At 52.6% G+C, this 23431-nt stretch overlaps 1 protein-coding gene across 4 annotated transcripts in view; it reads left to right on the forward strand.

Annotated features, from left to right (window-relative positions):
* The first annotated feature begins 3759 nt into the window (after nucleotides 1-3759).
* The window catches only part of RPS6KA1 (ribosomal protein S6 kinase A1), a 38306-nt gene continuing 18634 nt past the window's right edge, over nucleotides 3760-23431 (forward strand). The window contains exons 1-6 of one of the 4 annotated variants that reach the window (XM_081144754.1): nucleotides 3760-3957; nucleotides 10391-10435; nucleotides 19207-19323; nucleotides 19586-19667; nucleotides 21795-21875; nucleotides 22049-22128. In XM_081144754.1, the coding sequence (XP_081000880.1) occupies nucleotides 3895-3957; nucleotides 10391-10435; nucleotides 19207-19323; nucleotides 19586-19667; nucleotides 21795-21875; nucleotides 22049-22128 (468 nt within the window). In that variant the 5' untranslated portion in view covers nucleotides 3760-3894. Of the gene's footprint in view, nucleotides 3958-10390; nucleotides 10436-16239; nucleotides 16350-16965; nucleotides 18373-19206; nucleotides 19324-19585; nucleotides 19668-21794; nucleotides 21876-22048; nucleotides 22129-23431 lie in introns of those variants that run through there. The other 3 variants (XM_081144752.1, XM_081144753.1, XM_081144751.1) reach the window with 3 other exon arrangements.

Consider the following 23431-nt stretch of genomic DNA (forward strand, 5'->3'; position numbering starts at 1 on the left):
TTAGAGCCTCAGTTTTCTCATCTGGGAAATGGGAACAATAATTTGTTTCATGGTATTGTTGGGTTGATTTGCTGAGCTCTCGCTTGTAAAACATTCAGCCCCAGGCAGGTTACATAGTTCTCTCTCAATAAGCCCTCATAGTTAGTGATTATTATTATTATTTAAGTGCTTAGCCAAGTTCTAGCACTTTGTAATCACTTGTGAAAGGTAACTACCATTATAATTATTCCCCTCATCCTATTCCACTTGCTGCGAGAAGACACATGTGCCAAGACCCTCCTCTACATGAAAGGTCAAGAAAGAATAATGACAGACCCTCTTCCCAGGGCAGGGCCCATCTAGAATCTGTGCTCTTGAACATTATAGCAAGCACATGCCCAGGCTACAGGAGAGGGACCCAAAACCCAGCCCTTAGCCCCTGTCAGCACTGTGCCAGAATGATCTCTTCAACAGGGTACAGAATAATACTCTCACTTGTGTCCAGCAAAGCCCTTTTACACTCATGAGTCACTCATTTAACAAACACCTGAAGTGACTGCTCCGAACAGCCCATTCTAACCCCATTATTATTATTATTATTATTATTATTATTATTAGCTAGCATTTATCCACTACTCAGAGTGTAGCATTTCAGAGCATGGGGTTAAATTGCCTGGGTCTGAGTCCTGGATTTACCATATCACAGGTATGTTGGACATATCACTTAGCTTCTTTGAGTACCTACTATGTGCCAGGTGTCGGAAAATAATGAAGAGCCAAGAAAACATTACTGCTGCCCTCTTAGAGCTTGCTGTCTAATTAAAGAGCCAGATGTTAATCAAATTACATCAACACACATAAAGTACAACCTTGAGAAGTGCTAAGGAGAAGTATCCATTGCTATGAGTGTGTATAACAGGGAGGTAAGGGAATATGTCCTGGAGGAAGTGACTGCGGAGATAAGGTGGTCTAAAGGTGAAGGAAGACAGTTTCAAGCACAAGAAACAGCATGTACAAAGGCCCTGTGATTGGAGCCTAGAGAGAAATAGAGAAAACTGGGAGTTCAGGCTGCAGGATCAGCACATTGCAGACTGTGGTTTGGTTTCTATAGCTCTCTACTGAGTGACTACTGTCCCTTCAACACTGATGTGCAAGCAGGCCTGCCCAAGCTCCCCAGGCAGGGCCCAGGTGTGCTCTGGACCTCCTTTTCCAGCATGACCCACTGTCTTTCCAATACCCTTGGGAGAGGGGACACAGGAAGTAAAACTTATTTATAGGAAAGCAAAATCACTACTCAGTCCTTAAAATCAGATGCACTTAATAGAAAATCCTTTCTTGTAAGAAGGGGAAGAGAGGGGCTAGGGGTCCCAGGAAGGGGGCAAACTAAAGGCAAAATCACTCCTGCTTTCCCTTCACTTTTTCCATTCTCACCCATCCACCCCATCTCCCTAGCAGAGTCATTTGCCCTCATTCTCTGGGTCTCAGTGTCTCTTCCTAAATCTAATTTCTAATTTCTTGCAGCCAGATATTTGGCACCTGTCTGCGATCTGTTCTGAGCCCTGAGTAGGATTACTAGATTCAGCAAACAAAACAGAATATCCAGTTAAGTTTGAACTTCAGATAAACAACAACTTTTTAGTGTAGTGGGGGTTGGGGAATAACAAACTAGTTGGGGGCAACTGAACTGGGTGATACCAACACTGATGATAATAACGGCTGCCAACTCTGGTCCAGGCCATCTCTGGCTTAGTCTTCACTTTTCTCATCAGGGAGGTGGAGAGTGAGCGAACAAGAGAAAAAAGTCTGGGCCCAGACTGCAGGGTTGTCTCTCAGCTCTGCCATTTTCCAGCTGTGTAACCTCGGAGGGCCCCAGAGAATAAGATGACTGATTTCTCTGCCTCAGTTTCTTCTTCTGTACACTGGAGATAATAACAGCACCTACCTACCTTATAATGTGAGGATTAAATGAGGTTATACAGGTAAAGTGCTTAGAATAGTGCCTAGTCCATAGTAAGTGCTATGTTAGTGTTACCTGTAATTATTTAATCACACCAGACTGAATGTGAACTCCATGAGAGCAGGGGCTTTGTTTACTGCTATATCTGCAGCATGTAGAAGCAGGCCTGGTTTACAATACATGCTTAGGAAGAGGGCCTGGCTTGTAATATGTAGCCATTAATATTTATTGAATTAAAATTAATTTAGTCCTCAGCATATACCTGAAAGTTTGGGATTATAATTCCCCTTTATGGATAAGGAAACTAAGGTTTAGAGACATACAGTGAGTTCCCCAATGTTAAGGAGGTAGCAGATCTGGGATTCAAATCCAGATTTGTTAGGCCCCAAAGGCTTTTCTTCTGAAAACTCAATTCACTTCAACAGCTAAGGTGCTACCTTGAGAGCAAGGAATAAGGAGAACTCTGGATTTAGAAGAAATTCTCATCCACTTTGATTTTTTAAAGTCCTAATCTGTTCTTGACTTGCTGTGTAACTTTGGGTAAGTCATTTCATCTTTCTGAGGCTGTTTTATGATTTGTCAACTACGTGGTGGTGGGGTTCAAGGAAATCACAAGTTGGTGGAGGCTAGTTCACAGGCCTTTTTTTTTTTTTTTTTTTAAGATTTTAAATTTATTTTTAGAGAGAGAGGGAGACCTAGAAAGAAAAACATTGATGGGCTTGCCTCCTGCATGCCCCCTACCGAGATCAGGCTGGCAACCGGGCATGTGAGCTAACCGGGAATAGAACAGGGAAAATTTCTCCTACATAAGACGATGCCCAACCAACTGAGCCACACCAGTCAGGGCCACAGAATGCTTTTGATAAACAATCCTTTCCATCCCCCTGCCTTAGAACAACTTTGCAAATAAATGGTCATTTTTCTCCACCCATGAGCCTGCAAGCTCGTCCCTCCACTAGCCCAGGTGTGAATAATTCTCACACCTGGACCTCTAACACCTCTTTAGGTAGAGGCTGAATCTCTCCATGGGGAATCCCTTTCCCTGGCCTTTTACTCCAAGTGCAGCCCAAGTGTTGGTCCATTCTGGGAGTCCGGTCCGTGCCCTCCTTAGAAAGGGTGCCAGTCCAAATCAGTCCAAATCTGGGCCTGCAGCTGGAGAGATTCTGGGAAGACTTGGCTTGAAATGAGGCCCTTTCAAGCACCGGTTGCAAAAAATGCGTATTAAGAAATCACTCTGGAGGCACTGGTTTTTGATGGTGGTGACGGTTTTGGAACTTACCTGGAACTGTATCGCTGAGATCCCCAGGGGATCCCAGTACTGACTTCCGTAGGGGGGGTGGATTCCTAGGGCCAAGTGAGGAGGGGGCCTCAGGGGTTTGGGGCCCAGGCTCCTTTCAAGCCTCTGCCGGGGTCAGGCCCGGGACTTCTGGTGTGCCTGTAAGTGAGGGGGTACGGGGTGGGAAACAGCAGGGAATCCCCCTGCGGGGAGAAGGAATATGTAGGGTAGCCAGCGCAGGGGGCTGGGGGAAGGCGGCCCGGGGCTGGGGGGGTGGGGGAAATTGGGGGTGGTGACAAGGTTTGTGAGGGAGGGGCCAGGAGGGCTTCTTCTAGGAGGGGCATAGAGCAGGCCAGGGGCTCTCGGTGAAGGCGGGGCCAGCGCTCCCCGCACCGCGGGGGCGGGGGTCCCGGCCGGGAATGCCGCGCCGCGGGGGCCGGGGCGGGGCCGCAGAAGCCCCGCCCCTCACGCAGGTAGCCAATGGGCGCGGCGGCGCCGGGTGACGGAGGGAGCCGAAGTGCGAGTGCCGCGGCGGCGGCGGCGCGGACGGCCCTGCCGGAGCGCGAGGGTCTCGGGGGGGGGGGTCGCGGGAGCGCGGGGGCGCAGGGCCGGGGACCCCGGGACCCCGGAGGCGGCGCAGCCAGGGCCGCCAGAGGAGCGCGAGCGGCCCGGCAGCGGCGCGATGCCGCTCGCTCAGCTCAAGGAGCCCTGGCCGCTCATGGAGCTGGTGCCGCTGGACCCGGAGGTGAGTGAGCAGGGTGGGGAACCGGCGCCGGCCGCCGACGATCCCGGGTCCCCACAGGGGCGGGGCGGCTCGCGGCGCCGCTGCAGTCCGGCGGGCGCCCGCGAGGGCGCGAGTGCCCTCGGATCTCTAGCCTCTTCTTCGGCTCCACCCCCCTCTGCCTTGGTGTGTGTATGCGAGGGACAGTTCCGCCAAGCGCCAGGAACCCTGTTAGTCCGGAGAGGGGATCCTGCGGGGCGCTGAGCTCTGGCCCCCCTCACCCCGCACACCTAGGACCCATGCCGGGAGCTGTCGGGGCTTCCTCCATTAGTGCAGACGGGCAGGGCCGGGGTGCCTGATGTTTGGGATTCTACAGGAGACAAGGATCATGCTGCCCCCCCTTCTCCTTGACGTCTCCTAGCGCCCTACCTCCAAAGCTCCCGGCTTCCCCGATGCTGACCCTAGGACTGTCCCTCTTGACCCTTGGCAGTTGTGAAATGTGGGGTCACACCGCTGGTCTGGAACTGAAACTTTTGGGTTTTTTTGCCCCGAGGCTAGAGCCAGAGGACGCGTGTGTCCCCTGCTCCAGACTGTGGAGAAAAGAGTGGGAAAAAGCTCTTCGACCTTGTGAAGATTATTGCTGGAGAGGAGGACCTTGGTGCCTGCTACCTTCTGGTGCTCCCTCCCATAGGAAGGGCTGGGCCCTTGGGTAGTTTGGCCTATGCCAGCGTAGCCTCTCCCCGAGCAGTTCCTGCCCTTCTCCAGGCCCTAAGCGTGCTGGAGGCCAGCTTTTCCTGTGCCCTTTGACCCCAGGGTCAAGGTCAAGCCCCTGAACCAGCAGGTCAAGAAAACTTTCTCCCCATCCTCAAGCTGGGAAGGAGGCAGGTGATAGTCCCTTTCCAAAGAGGATGTGGGAGATATGCAGGGAGGGTGTGAAGACCTCATTGAGCCTGGTAGCCAAGGCGATTTTCTCCTGGCTTGGGCATCTAGTCCCTGCCTAGGTCCACCTCTCTGCCCTCTCTTACCACCAAGGGCCCTGTGTCTCAGGATCAAAGGTTGTGATCCCCTGGTCCCTACCATCCAGGGTGTGCTGCCCCTTTAAAGGGATGGTCATGGCTGACACTGGCTATTGGAGGGTGGGTGAGGCAGGATTAGGTAAGCAACCTGAAGGCGCAATTTGGAGTAAATTGCTCTGGGATCACTGCCATGGGGTTTATACAGGCCCTGCATGCTCTTGGAGGTTCTCTCTCTCTGACTCACCTTTTGCTGCTCTCTGCATCCCGTATCCCCCTCTCCTCCCTGCCCCCAGGACTGGGTCACTAGGGCCTACAGAGGGCGCCCTGAGGTGGATTCCTTTGCCTTTGGCAAGCCCCTACAACCTAGGCCTCTCTAGAGGTAGGTAGATTGGGAGAAGCCAGGGAGGAACTTAACCCTAGGACTTAACTTGGAGATAGGTACGGCAGACACCTAGGAGCCTCATTCCCAGTCCAGGGCACGAACTTCCTGCTTGCTGTTAGGGAGTCCTGGAGCAGGGGCCAGCTTAATCAGGGGCCAGGTTTAAATAGGAAACTCAACTTAGTTTTGAGTAGTATTGCACTTGAACTCTGTGAGACGACTGGCTTAGTTCCTAGGATTGGGGGGGAGCATGATTTCTCCAGGAGCTTTACCTTGGAAATGCTGTGTGACCCTTAGTCATTTCTTAGCTCCTCTGGACCTTTGTTTCTTTTGTGGCCAAAGTTGGGTTCTAGCTTCTGCTTCCTGGGCCTGAGAGGGTGCAGAACCCTGGGTACTGTTGCCCATTCTCCCCCTCCCCCACTCCATGGAGGTGCCAGGCAACTGGGTGTTATTGTTTGGGTAACAGGAGCCATGGGGCAGCCAGGGCATGGGTTGGGCTGTTCTCACTGGAGAACAGGGCCTCGCTGTTCTTAGCCCAGGTGACATGTAAGCGATACAGCAGACTGACCTGCAGGTATAGGCACTGCCTCTGGCTCTTAGCCGGGAAGAAGGCAGACAAGGGGCTGGTGGGGGACATTTGGCAGTTGCCTGGGTTCTGGACTGCCCTGCCCTCCCCATGACGCTGCTGAAAATGGGCTGCTGGGAGGCAAGGCCTGGCTCAGGGTGTGGCCCAGGTGGAGCAAACTTATTGGAAGTGTGGGTGAGGATTCTTCCTGGGCTTTCCCTGGCCTTGCTGAAAGAAGTAACCTTGTCCCCAGGCCCAGCTCTGCCATGTACAGAGCTTTACTGTGTGCCACACACCCTTCTTCATCTGTGTCACTTTATTTAAATAATTTTCATAATAACTTCTCAAGGTAGGGATTATTACCCCCATTTTCATATGAGATAATTGAAGTCTGAGAGAACTGGCCTATGAATTAATATCAGAGTTAGTATTGGAACCCAAGACTCTCAAGGGGGAGGCTGAAGGATGGGGAAGGGTTGGGATCAAACTGGCCCAGGTGGAAGGTTCTCCGAGAGAGGCTCCGGATGTTGGCAGACTCTCCTCGTCCCGAAGGGCCCCTGTCCAGCCTTTGCTGAGGAAGGGTTGTGCCAGCCAGTCCTGGCACCTGGCCCCCAGCCTCCAGCATCCTGCAGGGCTGCCAGTGCTGGGCTCTGAACCCAGCTCCTGGGGCTGCTTCCTGCCTGCGGGGCACATGCTGTCTTTGTCCATCTGCTGCCTGGATTCTCTAGATGCTGCCCTGGGCCCCTCTTCCCAAAACAGAGCTGCTTGGGTGGGAAGGAAGGATGCCTGTTGGAACCTATCTCTGACTTCTGGGGAAGGGGCACAATGGTTGGGGGCCCTGGGCAACTGTCCCCATGAACAGTGTTCTTTGAGAAACAGAGAGGAGAGTGGGTCTCTGTCCTCTTAAGAGGACAAAGGGCCCTTCCTGTACCAGACTTTTTTTTTAATTCTCACCCCAGAATAATAAAAAAAAATTACTGATTTGAGAGAGAGAGAGAAACATTGATCGGCTGCTCTCCCTCTACCCTGTATGCATCCCAACCAGGGATCGAACCCATAACCTAGCTATGTGCCCTGATTGGGAATCAAACCCGCAACCTCTTGGTATATGGACAATGCTCCAACTAGCTGAGCCACCCAGCCAGGGCAGCTGTACCAGACTTTTTAGACAAGGTCCTTCATTCAGTATTCTGCAAGGTCAGCATCATTGTCCCCTTCCATTCATTCATTCATTTAGCAAATATTTGTTGAGCACTTACCATGACAAGTACTATTGTGACAAGTACTATTCCAAGCAACAGGATATAGCTGTGTATAGGACAGACCTGCTTTCATGGTATAGATGAGAAAACTGTGACCCAGAGAAATGATGTGACAGACCCAAGGTCGGAGTGAATGGCTGGCAGAGCTAGGATTAGCAGCTGTGTCTTCGTGGCTGCAGAGCTCTGTTCTTTCCGCCATCCATGCAGCAGTCAGGTCAGAAGGACAAATGAATTTTGTTTTCCCTATGTGGACCCTGACTTTGAGGGGGAAGCTCGCCTGTGGTCCTTTTTGTACTCCCAGTCTTTTCTCCAGGGCTGCCATTCCCCTCTAGAGACTTTATGCATCAGCTCTTACAGGCGTGGGGTTCCATGAGGATGGCACTCAGGCCAGAGACCCTGGGACTGGAGGCAGCCAAACAGGGCCTGGGCCTGTGAGGTCCCCTGAATCATCCAGGTCACTGCTCTCAGTAAGCCCACACCTCTGGGTACACCCTACTACTTCCTCCGCTCCCTCATTTGGGATTTAGGCTTGCAACTAAGTGATTTGGGGTTATGGCTGCCCCCACATGCCCCCAACTGGGGATTGAGCCTGCAACCCAGGCATGTGCCCCGACTGGGAATCGAACCGCCATCTCCTGGATCCTAGGTTGATGCTCAACTGCTGAGCCACGCCCAGCCGGGGACTGGGTTGAGCTTTTATTTGACACACTACATTCTGGATCTTGAGCTGGTGCTAAGGATATGATGACAGACTAGCCAGGGCTCCTTCCTGAGTTAACCTGCGGCTTCCTCAGTGCTATGGGCACAGAAGAGGGAGGAAAGGACTTGAGGCTGTGTGGACAGAGAGATGACATTTGAAATGAAGTTTGCCAAAGTGACAAGGCAGGAAGGGTTTTCTTGGTAGAAGGAGCAAGCCATCATGCAAATACTTAGGGATATGAAATAAGCTGGGTTCTTCAGGCTCTCAGGTTGTTTAGTTTAGCTTCAGAATAGGGCCCAATGATAATAATGGCTATTCTTTGTGGACCCAGTACATGCCTGCCAGGTGTATATATTTATAGACTATTTTGTTTGCTTCTTATAGCCACCTGCTGAGTTACATTACTTTTACCTCCATTTCACAGATGAGGACTGAAGCCCTGTGAAATGAGGTAACCTCAGGGTCATGCAGGTGGTATGGAAGCCAGAATTTGAACCCACAAAGTTAGGTTCCAGAACCCACGTTCTTAATCACTTGTGTTGGGTAGTTGGAAATGATGGCCTTGAATGCCAGGCCAAGGAGCTGGGACTGTATTCTGCGGGCAGTGGGAAGCCATGAAAGGGTTTGGGACCTGATACATAGCAAGTTCTCAATAAGTAGTGAGTGCCCAGCTGGCGTGGCTCAGCGGTTGAGCATCAACCTAAGATCCAGGAGATCATGGTTTGATTCCCGGTCAGGGCACATGCCCGGGTTGCGGGCTCAATCCCCAGTCGGGGGCATGCAGGAGGCAGGTGATCAATAACTCTCTCATCATTGATGTTTCTATCTCTCTCTCTTCCTCTCCCTTCCTCTCTATGAAATCAATAAAGACATATATATTTTTAAAAGTAGGGAGTGAATGACCAAGGAAGGTAATGGCTCAAGTGCAACAATCATAGTTGAGTTTAAGGAAGGAGGAAGGTTTGAATGGGGGAAGACTGGGGCAGGGGGACTGGTGAGGAGGCTGATGAGACCATCTGTGGGAATTCTATCAAGAGTCTAGACCCCTGGGTGAAGTGGAGCTCAAGCTACAAATGCATCCTGCCTCCCCTGGGCCCTGATCAACCTGGCCCTTCTCCCCGGCTGCTGAGAGATGACAGCGTGTATGTGTGTGTGGACGCGCCTGCAGAACACCGGCCCTGGGGAAGATTAGGGGCATTAAAGGGGCTCAGGGGGCAGGATGTCCTGGAAGCATCAGGGGAAGCTGTTCTAGGGGTAGGGAGATTATGTAATGGGTAGAACACAGCTGTGCCTGCTGCTGCCAAGTAAAGCCACAGCTGCCCTGTGGACCCAGCCGCTGGATCCAAAGTCCTGATCTGCCCTAGGCTGGGTCTTTGTCACTGTTGGGAGCCTCTGTCTGCCTCACCACACTCTTGCTGTGTGAGGAGGGGTGGGGACAGCTCCTTTTAGCACCCCAAGTCCAATATAAGGTAAGTTAATCATCTCGTATCACACAGGAAAGGGGTGGGCTGGGTTTGGTATACCCTAGGGTGAATAATGCCCACCTGAGTGTGAAGTCTGGGGACTGGAAAAAGCAGGAATGCCCAGAGATGGGCTCCAGTATCCACCCCTCTGCAGGTAGTTCCCTTGCCTGGGGTATGGCCTGCTCTGTAACAGACCTTTTTTGAGCATCTTCTGGATGTCAGAGACCAGAATTTTAATCTCCACTTACCAGTTGTGTGACCTTAGTTGTCATTACTGGCCCCTCAACCTCAGTTTTTTCCTCTGCCAAATGGGGCTAGGTCCTCCCTCCCAGGTCATGAGGATTTAATGATGCCACAGGTGTGAGGCACTGAGCCCAGTGCCTGGCATGTGGCAGGGGCTCGGAAGAGAGCAGCTGTTAGCACAGAGCCCTAATCTCTGCCCTCCTGGGACTCCCCTTTATTCAGGAGGGCAGGCCTGTGTGTAAATAGTCCCTGTAATGTGAAAAGTGAAGGAATGTAGGGGCATAGTGGGCCAGCAGCAATTCTGCCTGACAGGGCAAGGGTCCCAGAGTGGGTAAGGCCAGGGTAGCCACCATCTCTGGGCTGGAGACTTTCACAGACTTTGTTTCCTTCTACCCTTGCAGCACCTCTGGGATGTGGCTGTAACTACCCCCATGTTACAGATCAGGAAACTGAGGTTGCTTGCAGTTGATTAATTGGCACAAAGTCACACAGTTTGTCTTGGGCTGAGCTGGGAGCCACACATACCCTTTCCTTCTCATTGAGAGGAGATGACATTTGAGCTGAGTCTTCAAAGATAGATGTTTGCCAGTCAGAGAGCTGAGGGAAGGTTTCGGGAAATGCACTTCCTGGCTTGCTACCTGCACTCTTACCATGCAAGTGGAGTTGGGAGACCCATTCAGAACTCCAGCCCTGCCTCTGTGCCTTCCCTAGCTATTGGAAGCAGCCGAGGATGGGGTGCCCCAAGGGGTCTATCTTTGCTCTGTCCCACACTGGTAAACTCTGACAGTCTTTCTAATCTTAGTTCTCTAATCTCTCTTCTCTTTTCCAGAATGGACAGGCCTCAGGGGAAGAAGCTGGACTTCAGCTATCCAAGGTGAGGGCCAGGGATAGCACCTGGGCTAGGAACTGTGAGGAGGGCACTGTTTGCATGGCCATGGAGGGGGAGGGAGGCCTGTCTTCACTCCACCTGGGTATGAGGATCCTGGCTTCTCCCCACTTTCCCAGCTCAGCCTTTCTTCTCGGGTCCCAGCTAATCTTCAAGGCAACCCTGTGTATGGAGATCACTTGCTCCAACCTTCCTGTTTCTTAGGTGAGGGGACTGTGTCCCAGACAGTGTCAGAGGCAGAATCCATGCTAGAACTCTGGTTATCCATCACCCAGGCTAGGACTCTTCCTTAGTTCATTTACTCTTGGCATCTGGGCTGGCTGTAAGGAGGGGGCTAAAGGAGTGATGGGAGAGGCTCAGTCAGCTGGGCCTGACAAGGACCTGGAATCATCTGGGCATGTAATGCTAGAGGGGACCTGGTGGGCACACAGGCCATTTCTCAGGGCTCCCAGCTCCCAGCATGAGGCTGTTCCCTCACCCCTGCTGTCTCTGCTTCCCCTGGGTTCTTCCCACACCCAATTGTGCAAGCTCACAGAGCTGCTGGCTATGGAGAGGCTTTGGAAGCCACCTAGGCAGGGCACAGGGTGGGTAAAACAGACCTGGGTTCAAGTCCTGACTCTACCCTCACCATTTTGCCAGAAGCTTTTCTCCCCCACTTAAAAAAAAAAAAAGTATTTATTTTAGAGAGAGAGGAAGGGAGAGGGAGAGAGAGAAACATCAATCAGCTGCCTTCTGTGCGTCCCCACTGTGTATCGAGCCCGCAACCCGGGCATGTGTTCTGACCATGGGACAGTGCTCAACCAACTGAGCCACACCGGCCAGGGCTCTTTTCCCTTCTGAGTCTCAGTTTCCTCATCTATAAATTGGGGATAATAGTGCCTACTTCATAGGAGTGATGTGAAAAACATGAGATAGTACACAGTGACTTCAGCACTAGTAGCATGAATGCCCAGTTACTTGCTCAGCTCCACATCCTACCAGTGGCCACACCCTCCAGGCCTGGATCTGCCTGGGTACCTGACCTGCCATAAGCTCGACCTTTGAGATGGACCCAGGGCTGATCCCCATGTTTGTCTTGACTCAGTCTCCTAAGATAAGGTTGCTGAGCTGCCTGGGGTAGTGCTGGGTGAGAGAAATAGGCTCTTACCCTCTCTTCTGTTGGCAACTATGGCAACCTTGGGCCACCAGAAGCCAGGTAAGTGGTATGGACAGGGCCCTTTGGTTTGCTCTGCCCATTTCTGCACAATCTCCTCCCACAAAGTAGCTGTCCCCTAGTTGCCTAGAAACAAAATGAAGGGCCTGTAGGTCCCCAGTGAAAAACCAGGATGTACATATCTTGGAATGAGGTTCTGGGGTTGCAGCTTTGGGGATGCTGGTGGTAAGGATAGCTTCTCACCCCAAGAGCTAGAGGGGCTGGTTGGGAGAGGGCAGGAGCTTACCCAGTGAGGTAACCTACATCTGATCGCAAGCCTATGATTCCTGCTCTACAGCAGAAAATTCTGGGGTGGGGGAGATGAGGCTGGGTAGAGCCTCAAATGCCACATTAAGGAAGAGAAAGAGCTTAACACACACCTGGCACCACACCAGGAGCTTTCCCTTTAGTTTTCACAACAACCCTGGAAGTAGATATTGTTACTATTCCCATTTTACAGATGAGAAAATTGAGGCCCAAGGTCACATGGAGTGGGCAATGGAATCAGGTCTTGCTTGACCACAGGGCCCACACTCCTCTCAGGGAACACTCATAGCTGAAGAGGAGGAACATTGGGTCCCTATGACCCCCAAGTTCCACCATCCCTAGGAACCTGCTCATCCATCTTCTCTGTTGCTCTATAACCTCACAGTGGGGATACTGTGCCCACTTCTGGGCTCAACACACCAGGGGGCGCTCAGCCTGTGGTCAGGACCTCATCACTTCATGCAGTGGAATGAGCTGGCAGAGAGCTCATTTATCTTTTGCTTCACCAGGTGTTCAGGACACCCTGTTGTGGCACTGGGGAAACCCAAAATGAAATCAACATCTCCACCCTCGGGGCGCTCCCAGGGGGGGCAAGTGGAGACAGGAAAGCTATGTGGTGGGCACTGTGATGGAGAAGAACATGACTGTGGGCATGTAGACTTCATTCTGTGCCAGGCCCCATAATGGGCAGAGGAATACACCACCTTCCAGGTGCCCACATTTCGGTGGGATGATGTGAGCATGTCCTGGGGAACCCTGCCAGTGGCATCTGAGCTTAGGGCTGAGCGTGGAACAGATGGACAGTCACTGCCATGTATGGCAGAGCATTGGAGTGGCCTGTGGGGCATGAAGCCATCTTTCCTTTTGCTGGGCCTCAAAAGGCAGGCTTTGAGCACCTGGAGAAAGAAGTGGTTCTTCTAGCTGGAGAAGTGGTGGGAGGGGGGGCTTGGGAGTCAGGCATTCTGAGTTCAGAATCCTGCCCCTTTGTCCTGTTTGCCTCATAACCTTGGGTGAATGGTTTGCTTCTGTGAGGCTCAGGTGCTTTTCCTGTAGAAGGAGAATATAATCTATTCTTCAGGGCTAATCAGAGGAGGGCACGGGATGTATACAAATTAAAGAATTTAACATAGTGTGAGGCACAGTGTTAGTGTTCAATGCTTATTTATTAATTTATTATTATTATTTTTTAATCCTTACCTGAAGATATTTTTCCCATTGCTTTTCAGAGAGAGTGGAAGGGAGAGAGAGAGAGGAACATCGATGTGAGAGAGACACATCGATTGGTTGCCTTCCGTATGCACCCCAACCGGGGCCGGGGATTGACCCTGCAACCGAGACGTGTGCCCTTGGCTGGAATCAAACCAGATCCTTTAGTCTGTGGGCCAACACTTTAACCACTGAGCCAAAGTGGCTAGGGCAGTGCTTATTTATTTTATTAGTTTCAAGCAGAAAGGGAGATTTGGGGTTTAGCAGCCATAGTGTGGACAGCAGTCTAGGGTGAGAGCTCCCTGGATCTTTTCAGTACCCAGAGCACACCTGGTGTCCTCAGGCACACTGGGGTTCCATTCACCTTCCCTTCCTTCCTGGGGGTAGACTGGGCACCCTATGCCCCCTCCCCTGGCTATCTCCGGAGCAGAGCTAGACCCCTTTGAAGTGCCTGTAGGTCTATTTTGAGAGCTGAGCGTCTCCCCCCCTCCCCTCCTCTCTTCCTGTTTATGAAACCCTGATCCCTCCCGGATCCCTCCCGGATCCCTCTTGCTCCCCTGGCTGGAGCTCAGGCAGGATGTGACTGTGTGGACTTCAGGGCGCCTTGGGAGCCTCAGGTGTTGCGGGGAACTTCCTTTAGCCTGGGTAGGGCAGGCTAGCCCACCCTCCCAGCACCCAGGACCCACTGGCTAGGCTCTGTCCCTTCTGTCTGCCCAGAGTAGATACTGCAGCAGTAAGACTGCCCACTAATCCAGGGAGAGGTTCTGTTTACTATGTTCCTTTGCCTCTGTGGCCCATTTTGCTTCTAGAAACAACATGTTGTGATTGTGTGTGTGTGTTTTAAAAAATATGTTTTTATTGATTTTTAGAGAGAGAGGAAGGGGGAGGGAGGGAGAGAGAGAGAAACATCGGTCTGCTGCCTCCCACAGGCCCCCTACTGGGTATTGAGCCTGCAACCACAACCAGGCATGTGCCCTGACCGGGAATCGAACCATCGACCTCTTGGTGGGTGGGATGACACTCAACCACTGAGCCACACCGGCTGCGCAACATCTCGTTTTAACCTCTGTTTTATGGAGGAGGAAACTGAGAGTTAGATAGGGAAAGAGTTTGCCTGGGAGAGCTCAGCTAGTGAGTGGGCATTTTTTAACTTCCTTCCCTGCACTCCTGGCCTCAAGCCTGTTGTTCACCTGGGTCTCTCTACATGTGTCTTTTTTCTCTTTCTGTCTGACCAACTCCTGTTCCTCCTCAGGGTCCAGCTAGACTGCCCTGTCTCTGGAAGGTTCTCGGACCTCACCCTAGGCAGATAGTTACTACCTCTGGGCACCCACAACACCTAACTGTAGCTCTGTAGTTGTGTTTTGTTATCATGTATTTATTTTTTGTAGTTACCTGAGGTCAAGGCCGGCATCTGCCTTAACTTGTGTGCTTCCTAATGTCTGGCTTCTGACATGACGACAGAGCAGGGGTCCAGGAGCTGTGGGTGATGTCCAGATAGGGGGCCGGCTAGCTGGCCTTGCAAGGAGGGTAATAATGAAATGCTTAGGAGTGTAGGCTTTGGAAACAGACAGATTTTGCTCTTAGCTCTCCCCCTTTCTAGCCATGTGGCCTTGGTCAAGTCACTTTCTCTCTCAGTCTAGTTTCCTTATTTCTGAAATGGGACTGAGACACAGGGCTTGGCAGAATCCACACCAGCAACGATTGAAGGAAAGAATGGCCTTATGCAATAAATGCTCAATTTATTGGAGGCACAATTCTCATTGTCACTCCATGCCAGTCCTGGCCTAGTGCCTGATGCCAGCTTCCGCATCAAGGGTGCCTGGAAACTGTGGGCCCCTCCTCACCTGCCCAGAGGCATGCTGGGAGACATGTCTGGGGACATCTGTCCTACCAGAGGGATAACACCTGGGAGGCCCTGCAGATGCTGCCAGCTGGGGAAGGGGCTGTTGGTATTCGTTAGGGCCAGGGATTGGCAGGTGGGCTTGGGCTGTAGCTGGTGGAGGGAGGCCCAGGGTGAGGACTCTAGGGACCAGGGATCAGGCAGGGGTCTTTGGTCTTCTCTCCCAGCTGCCTTGTGGGAGGAAGTAGATAAGAGGAAGTATCTGTAGGGGGGAATGGGGCAGGGACCAAGGGATGTGGTCTGGTGCCTGTCCTCCCCCTTCTGCCACCAAGAGGCCTCATGGGCCCTGCACATACCCTTCAGCAAAGGCAGTTCTGAGACTTTCTTCCTTTTGCCCCTTCCTGTACCCTGCTAGCCACAGACAATCTTTCTTTGCTTCTTAGGGACTCGAGGGTCGGGGAGGCCAAGGACTGTCCTAGCCTCCAAACTCTTGCCTAAAGAAACTGGGGTGCAGTGAGAGCCTCAGTCTAAGGAGGCATCTTTCACAACCCAGCAGGCCATCATCAGACTGTGTTGTTGGCAGCCCTTTGAGGACTGGAAGGGGAAGTCCATGTGTACGCGGAGACGTGTGTTTCCACATAGGGGATGTCTGTGGAAATGGTTTCCGATCATCGGCCTGTGTGTATTTATGTGTGTATGTGTTAGTTCCTGTGGGTACGCTGGTGTGAGTGATGCGGCAAGGTCACATGGAAGGGGGCTGGTTTGGGTCACCCCCTGCCCCAGGCTACCTCCTCCTCATTTCAGACCTCTGTGGGTTCTTGCCAGGACCTTCGGCCCCCTTGCCCATCCCAGGGCCCAGGGCTGTCAGGCTCGTCAGGGCAGGGCTGGGTGTGGTGGTGCCTGCTCTGTGGGCTGTCCGTTTGGGTGGCCTAGCCATGGAACGGTCACTATTGGGAAAGGAGTGTCTGCGCTCTGGGCTGGGCAGTCGGAGCCTGTGGCTTGTTTACTTCTGCCCCTCATTCTCTCAAGGAATGTTTGTAGGTGCTGACGCCCACTGTGTCAGTGCCAGATCACCTGTGACTCTTCCTTCAGGTGATGAGGGAATTAGAGGAGACAAGGCGGGGTGCATCCCTGTCCCCCCTCCCCTTAGTCATGGGTTTGGGGTCTACAGTGTTCCCTCCTCAGCAAGGAAGCCTGACCCATCTTCTGTCCCTCCTCCCTGCGGAGGGGAAGTGAGAAGGAGGGGGTCAGGGACCCTGCCTTGTGGGCTGGGAAGGCTACAAAAGCAGAAGTAAGGGGAGTAATGGGGCCCTCTGGCCACCGGCTCAAGCCCTACCATGCAGACCTCGGCAGATTCCCCCAGAGTTGAGAGAGACTCAGTCTCCTATCCCAGAAAGGTGAGCAGAGGGTTGGCCTGCCTCCAGCATTATCTTTCACCATAGCTCTGGGCAAGAAATGGGTTTGGGAGTAGCTCTGTCCCCTAGGGTTTCCGGTTGACCGCCTCTGCCTTCAGGGAGTGTTCTCAGTCACAGACAGACAGGTGGAGGCTGACCTCAGGGTAGGGTGGGCTGGGGTTGCTGAGCGGCTTTCTGCTTGTCCCATCCAGGGTTACCAGTGGGCCTGACTAGCTTGCAGCTTTTTGTGGCTGTTCAGGGTACCCTGAAGATGAGGCTGTGTCTCTGAGGGTCAAGAATAGGAAGTTCCTGGACTGACCCTAGTACTGAGGGAGGGGGCAGGCTTGAGTGAGAGGACATGGCTCTGGGTGACTTACCTACCCACCCTTTCCTGGCACTTGAGTCTTGCCAACCGCAGGCCCAGCAATAACCAGGGGAATGACTTGGGTTCTGTCACCACTTCAGTTTGAGCCTGGGTGAGTCACTGTCCTCTGGGCCTCAGTTTCCTGTTCCTAAGTGGGCATAATAGCTTTTGGGATATTTGGATCAGTGTCAGAGTCATCAGATTGTACTCAGATGTTCCTCTCGGCCTACTGTCTTAGTCCTTTGCCCCTCCCTCAGAAATGGAGGACATCAGAGATGGGTCTGCCACAAATACTGAACTGTTCTCTCAAGTGCTAGGGGTTTGCAGGTGATATCCTCTCCCCCAGGCAGACCAGCAAGAACCACAGCTCTGCCTTTGAGTCCAGGGTTTGACTTTCTGGGTGTCTGGGTATCTTTCCTGCCTGTGTGTCTGCCCTGGTTCCTTGTCCATCTACTTGGGCCTTGCTGACTGGCTGTCTCTGTCTGCTGCCCACCTGCCCCTGTTGTTGGGCTCCTGTCTCTGTCACTGCTTGGTGAGGGGTCTGTCTTTACCTGTTGGGTACATGTCACGTGTTAGATGTCCGTTGGTTCATGTCCCCTTCTGTTTCTACCTGTTGAGTATGTGTCCCCATCTGTCTCTACCTGTTGGATGTAAGTCCCCATCTGTCTCTGCCTGTTGGATTCCCATCTGTCTCTGCCTGTTAGATTTGTGTCCCCATCTATCTTTGCCTGTTGGTTGTGTCTCCACCTGCCTCTGCCTATAAGGTAGGAGAGTCTCTGTCTACCTCTGCCTGTTAGGTGTGAGTCCCCTCCTGCCTCTGCTTGTTGGATATGTGTTCTTCCTACCTCTGCCTATCAAGTCCGTGTCCCTATCCATCCCTGCCTGTTGAGCATCTGTACCCTCTGGCCTCTGCCTGTTGGATGCCCATATTCATCAGTCTTCACCTATTAGGTGCCTGTCTCTGCTTGTTGGGTGCCCCTCTTTCTCTGCCTCTACATGTTGGGTGCCTGTCTCTGCCTGTTGGATATCCCTCTTTCTCTGCCTCTACATGTTGGGTGCCTGCCTCTGCCTGTTGGATATCCCTCTTTATCTGCCTCTGCATGTTGGGTGCCTGCCTCTGCCTGTTGGGTGTCCCTCTTTATCTGCCTCTGCATGTTGGGTACCTGCCTCTGCCTGTTGTGTGTCCTTTATCTGCTTCTACATGTTAGGTGCCTGTCTCTGCCTGTTGGGTACCTATCTGCTCCTCAGCAGTTGGGTTGGCATGGGACTTTCCCTTTGTAGGCCCACAGGGAGGATGGGGGTGGAGGGCCAGAGGGCAGCCCTCAGGCAGTGGGGAGGGGGGGAGAGAGAGGAAGGGAGCGTGGTGAGGGTGTAGGCCTGGAACTAGGAAACCACAGGCCCTGAGTGATTGGCGGCCTGGGCCCAGCCCCCGCCCTCACCCTGCACATCCGCCTTGGGCCTGACCACCTCCGAGGCAGCACTGGAGGCTGCCTGCTCCTGCCATGGTGCCTTGGCCCTGCTGGGCGGATGGAGCAGGATCCAAAGCCGCCCCGTCTGCGGCTCTGGGCCCTGCTCCCCTGGCTGCCCAGGAAGCAGCGGCCCAGGATCAGCCAGACCTCTTTGCCTGCCCCTGGCCCTGGCTCTGGCCCAAGGCGGGACTCGGTGAGTGTGCCGGATGAGTTGGCCTGGCTGTGGCCCTTGGAGCAGGTGCCTGGGCAACCAGTTTGGCCTCAGTTGGGCTACCCTAGCCTAGGCCTGGCCTTGCTGGGTGACTGGACTCTGTCCAGGCTTGCTTCCTGGGGAAGTGAGGAGGCACTTCAGGGCTCCAGGGTTACACCAAGAGATTGGAGGGAGGGCAGAGGGGTCCTAAAACAACTACAACCTGGCGAGGGGTTTCTAGTAGATTTGTATAAAGGAACTTTTGGAGGGTGGGGCATGGAGTCTCTGGCCTTAGCTCCTGCCTACCCCAAACTGGCACTTACTGGGTTGGTCAGGGAGTCTCTGGTGACTCCCTATGCATCTCAGCCCTGTCCTTCTGGTCAGACAGATCCTGTGATCCATCCCTTCTAGGAACAAAAATCCAGCTCTGCCAACACAATATAAGAACAAACACTACTTCCTATTGTGGCAAAACCAAAACCTTTATAGCAGGGGGAGGGGAGGACCTGAGGCAGGTCTCTGGGCCTCAGCCAGAGCCTGGGGTTGGCTCAGCCTGGCCATGCCTGAGCATCCTTTTGGGCCCAAGCAGGCCAGAATGTCAGAAGCAATAGGAGCAGTGCCTCACCTCACTGGCACTTTGATAGTTTGACCCTCCCCGGCCTTTGAAGCCCTGTGGTATTGATGAACCTGGAGGCAGGTCCCGTCAGTGCAGTTGTCTGGTTGGGCCTGCAGGGCCCTGTCTGATGAGGTCTGGTGGGAGTGGACTTGGAAGGGGGGACATGCCCTATGCTGGCCCAGATGGGGCTCCTGTGCCCATCAGCTCTATCTTTCCATCAGGATGAGGGCGTCCTCAAGGAGATCTCCATCACGCACCATGTCAAGGCTGGCTCTGAGAAGGCCGACCCATCCCATTTTGAGCTGCTCAAGGTTCTGGGCCAGGGATCCTTTGGAAAAGTGAGTCCTGAGCCCACACCTGGGAGGGCAGCACTGGTCATGTCAGAGGTGGGGGTGAGAGCTCACCGTAGGGCTTTAAGGATCAGAGGGCAAGGGTGGATGGGTCTGAGGGGAGGATGAGAGGTCACCTTAGTACCCAGGGAGGGCAAAAGGTCAACATGGGGCTCAGGGAAGTTAGAGGTCAGCCTGGGACCTGGAAGATGGGAGCTAACGGACTCAGCCCCCTCCCCAGCTTCTGCTTTTTCCCCAACTGCCTTCTCAGGTCTTCCTGGTGCGGAAGGTCACCCGGCCTGATAGTGGGCACCTGTATGCCATGAAGGTACTAAAGAAGGCAACACTGAAAGGTGAGTGGGGGGCCCTGGCTGGGTAGCTCAGTTGGAACATCACCCCAATGCACCAGTGTTGCGGGTTCGATCCCTGGTCAGGGCACGTGTAGGCGTCAGCCAGTGGGTGCATGAATGGGTGGAGTAGTGGATCAATGTTTCTCTCCCCCCGCTTCCTTTCTCCCTCTCTAAAATCAATAAAATAAAAAAAAATACCTCCCCACACAGAGCCCAGGCTGGGCACAGGATCAAGGGAGACAGACCAGGTTTCTAGGGCCTTGTGCCTAATGGAGGAGATAGCTCTATCTCCAGGAGCTCCTGGTCTGAAGGTGGAGAAACAAGATTGTTTTCAGCCACCCCTTACCCCTTACCCCACCTTATGGAGAAGACAAGGTCCAATCAGAAGAAAAGATTTCTGGGGTTAACCGTATCCCCACCCCCACCCCACACACCAAGTGCCAAGTGAAGGTGAATGTCTGGAAGGAGGCAGGTGGGGAGTGCAGTGTGTTTGTGGTGGGGGCCTTCAGATATCAGGCGTCAGGTTGCTTGGGCAGAGGCCTTCCATCAGCATAGTTATTTCATGTTAGGAGAGTCTGAGAGGAACTCTCGGACTGGAGAAGAGAGTGGAGAAGGACATGAGGCAACTGGTTGGGTAGGATAGGGTGGGTTAAAGCAAGCCCATGGAGATGGATAGCAGAGAGGTTCAGAAGGGAGCATGAGCCCAGGTCTAGATTTCCAGGACTTAGGAAGGCATGAGGATAGTTGGTAGTGGCCTTTGGGCTGGGCAGTGACTGTTTGACCGGCCTGGGAGCCAGTGTAGCCACTGACCAGGTGGAGTGGGCCTGGGGTGAGGTGGGGAAAATTGAGGGTGTTAGCCTTGGGGATGTTACGGCTCATGCAGCCCATGAAGGGCTGTCTGGGGTGATGCAGCTTTGGTGCCCCAAGGCCAGCCTGCTAGGGGTGGGAGTCATTCCCTGGGAGGGATGGTGGGAGCCACAGGGGAAGAGAAAGATGAAAGGATTTGGTCCTTGCTTTGAAGGGCTCCCAGGCTGGGGCTGGAGAGGCTGAGCAGACAGACCCTGCAGTGCAGTGCTGTTGGTGCTGTGACTAGGGGTCCCAGGGGAAGGGGAGGTGCAGCCTTCCAGGGTCAGGGGGGTAGGCTCACATAGAGTAGCCATTTGAGCTGTGCCTTGCAGGATGAATTGGGAATTATCCTGACTGAAAATGGGTAACCCCAGGAAGGAGGAACTATTTGCCTAAGTAAAACTGTAGGGGTGGTTTGAAAATGTAAGGAGTATTTGGGAAACAGTAACTAGAATAGTTAACTCCATCATGGCCCCTGCCATGTCTGGTGAGGGAAACAAAAACATTAAAATAGAGGGTAAGAGGTGGTCTGAGGGGGAAGCAGAGCACTGTAGGGAAAAGGGCCCTAACTCAGCTAGGCAGATTAAGGAAGACTTCCAGGAGGAGGTGAGGCCTAAACTGAGTCAAAGAAGAAACTACTGATGATCAGAATTGCCTAGGGACTTTTATTTTTATTTTTTATTTTTTTTAAATATATCTTTATTGATTTCAGAGAGAGGAAAGGAGAGGGATAGGAACATCAATGATGAGAGATTCATTGATCGAGCCCGCATCCCAGGCATGTGCCCTGACCGGGAGTCGAACCCCAATCACCTAGATCCTAGGTCAACGCTCAACCGCAGAGCCACGCCCAGCTGGGCGAGACTTTTATTCTTGAGGGGGAAAAAAAAAGTATATGGGAGCTGTCTGCTCAGACCCATGAGTCTGAATTTGAGGCCCCAGGAATCTGCCCTTATAAGTAGCTCCCTAAGTGACTATTCTCACCAGCCCCCAGACTGGAATTGGAGATTTTTATGCCCGATGGAGAGGGGGCTGGTGAACGTATCCCGGGGAGCGCCAGGGGCAAAGCTGAAGGCACTCAGAGGAATGGGTTGCACAAACTGGATGGGTTGAATGGCCCTGATGGAGCATGGTGAGAGATGGGCCACAGGGTTGGGAAGGGCACCAAACGTCCAGCCCTGGGCACTGCCATGAAGTGTGAGGAACAGGTGGAAAAGAGAGCCCTTCTTAGCCAGGGCCTGGGAATGGCTAGGCTCTTGATGATGTCCTTTCTCCTCTGGCCAGTGCGTGACCGCGTTCGGACCAAGATGGAGAGAGACATCCTGGCTGATGTAAACCACCCATTTGTGGTGAAGCTGCACTATGGTGAGACCGCAGACCCTACCTGAGTTCCCACCCTACCTGCCAACCTTTGCCCTTGCCTGTGGGCTGCTGTCTTTCCTGTACGTTGCCCACCTCCCACCTGGCAGGTCAAGGGAGCTGGGGGCAGAGGGGCAGGGCCCAGCTGGCTCCACCATTGCCTTTTTCCCTCTCCCCAGCCTTCCAGACTGAGGGCAAGCTCTATCTTATTCTGGACTTCCTGCGTGGCGGGGACCTCTTCACACGGCTCTCCAAAGAGGTGAGCTGGCACCCCACTACTAGAGGGCCCCAGGATGGAGCTGGAGAGACAGCAAGGCTTCCCATCCCAGGGCTCTGTGAAGGACATGTCCACTGTGGCCTGGCCCTGGGACCTGGGACCACCCAGATTTGTGTAGCAGTCTCTGACCCAGGAACCTACCCTGGGACAGAGTTTACACTCTCAAAGCCTCTGAGAGTTTCCTCCAAGATGGGCTGAGGAGGATCAGGCCTTGAATCTAATGCCACCGTGATGCTGGGGAGCTAAGTGTGGCTATCACCTCTCTATCTCCATTCTTCCAGAGCTGCCTTGGGCCAGGCAGTGAGGGCAGGGAGAAGCCCAAATCCACCCAGAAAGATACTTTAATTTTATATACCATGTGTTAATCAAAAGGATTTTTAACTGACCTAAAATAATTTTAGCCAGATATAAAAATGGGACCATTAATACAGCTGTGGAAGAGAAACAAACTTTTCTTTTAATTTTTAAAATGTTATTTTAATGTTTGAATAGGTAATACATTTATATGACTGAAAAAATTATTGAGAAGTCTTCAGTCCACTCCACTCCCCTTTACCCCCACATAGGTAAACATTTTTATTGTTTTTTTGTTTAAGCTTCCCATGTCTCCGGAAATACACACCATTCTGGTATATGTTCTAAATCCCAACCCCCACATTTTTACATAAAAAGTACTATTCTTGCCCTGGCCAGTGTGGCTCAGTTGGTTGGAGCATTGTCCAGTACACTAAAAGGTAGCAAGTTCGGTTACCGGTCAGGGCACATGCCTAGGTTGCTGGTTTGGTCTCCGGTTGGGGTGCGTTTAAGAGGCAACCAATTGATGTTTCTCTTTTACATCGATGTTTCTCTCTCTCCTCCCTTTTTCTCTCTAAAATCAATAAACATATCCTCGGGTATTTTTTTTTAAAAAAATGAACTATTCTGTGATACTGTTCTGTACCTTGCTTTTACAAGACAGTGTATCTGAGAGATCGATCTGTATCAGAACATGGAGAAACTTCTTTTTGTATTCTATGGCTGCACAGTACGCGATCATGCAGGGAGAGGCAGTTATTCCTGTCTTCTACTCGACCCTTGGGCTGTTTCCAACCTTTTACTATTTCCAAGCAATGCCGCAATGAGTGATATGTATATTAGTTGTTTCACACCCCAAATCCCTTTATAAACAGCATGGTGGGTGGTACTGGGGTTCCTAAGGGTCCTTCCCAGGGTAGACCCTCAGGACCAGAAAGCTGCTGACTGCCCAGTGCCCAGCTCCTGAAGAAGAGGCGATCCCAGCTGAAAC

This window comes from Miniopterus schreibersii, assembly GCF_964146895.1.
Source record: "Miniopterus schreibersii genome assembly, chromosome: 8".
Lineage (NCBI taxonomy): Eukaryota > Metazoa > Chordata > Mammalia > Chiroptera > Miniopteridae > Miniopterus > Miniopterus schreibersii.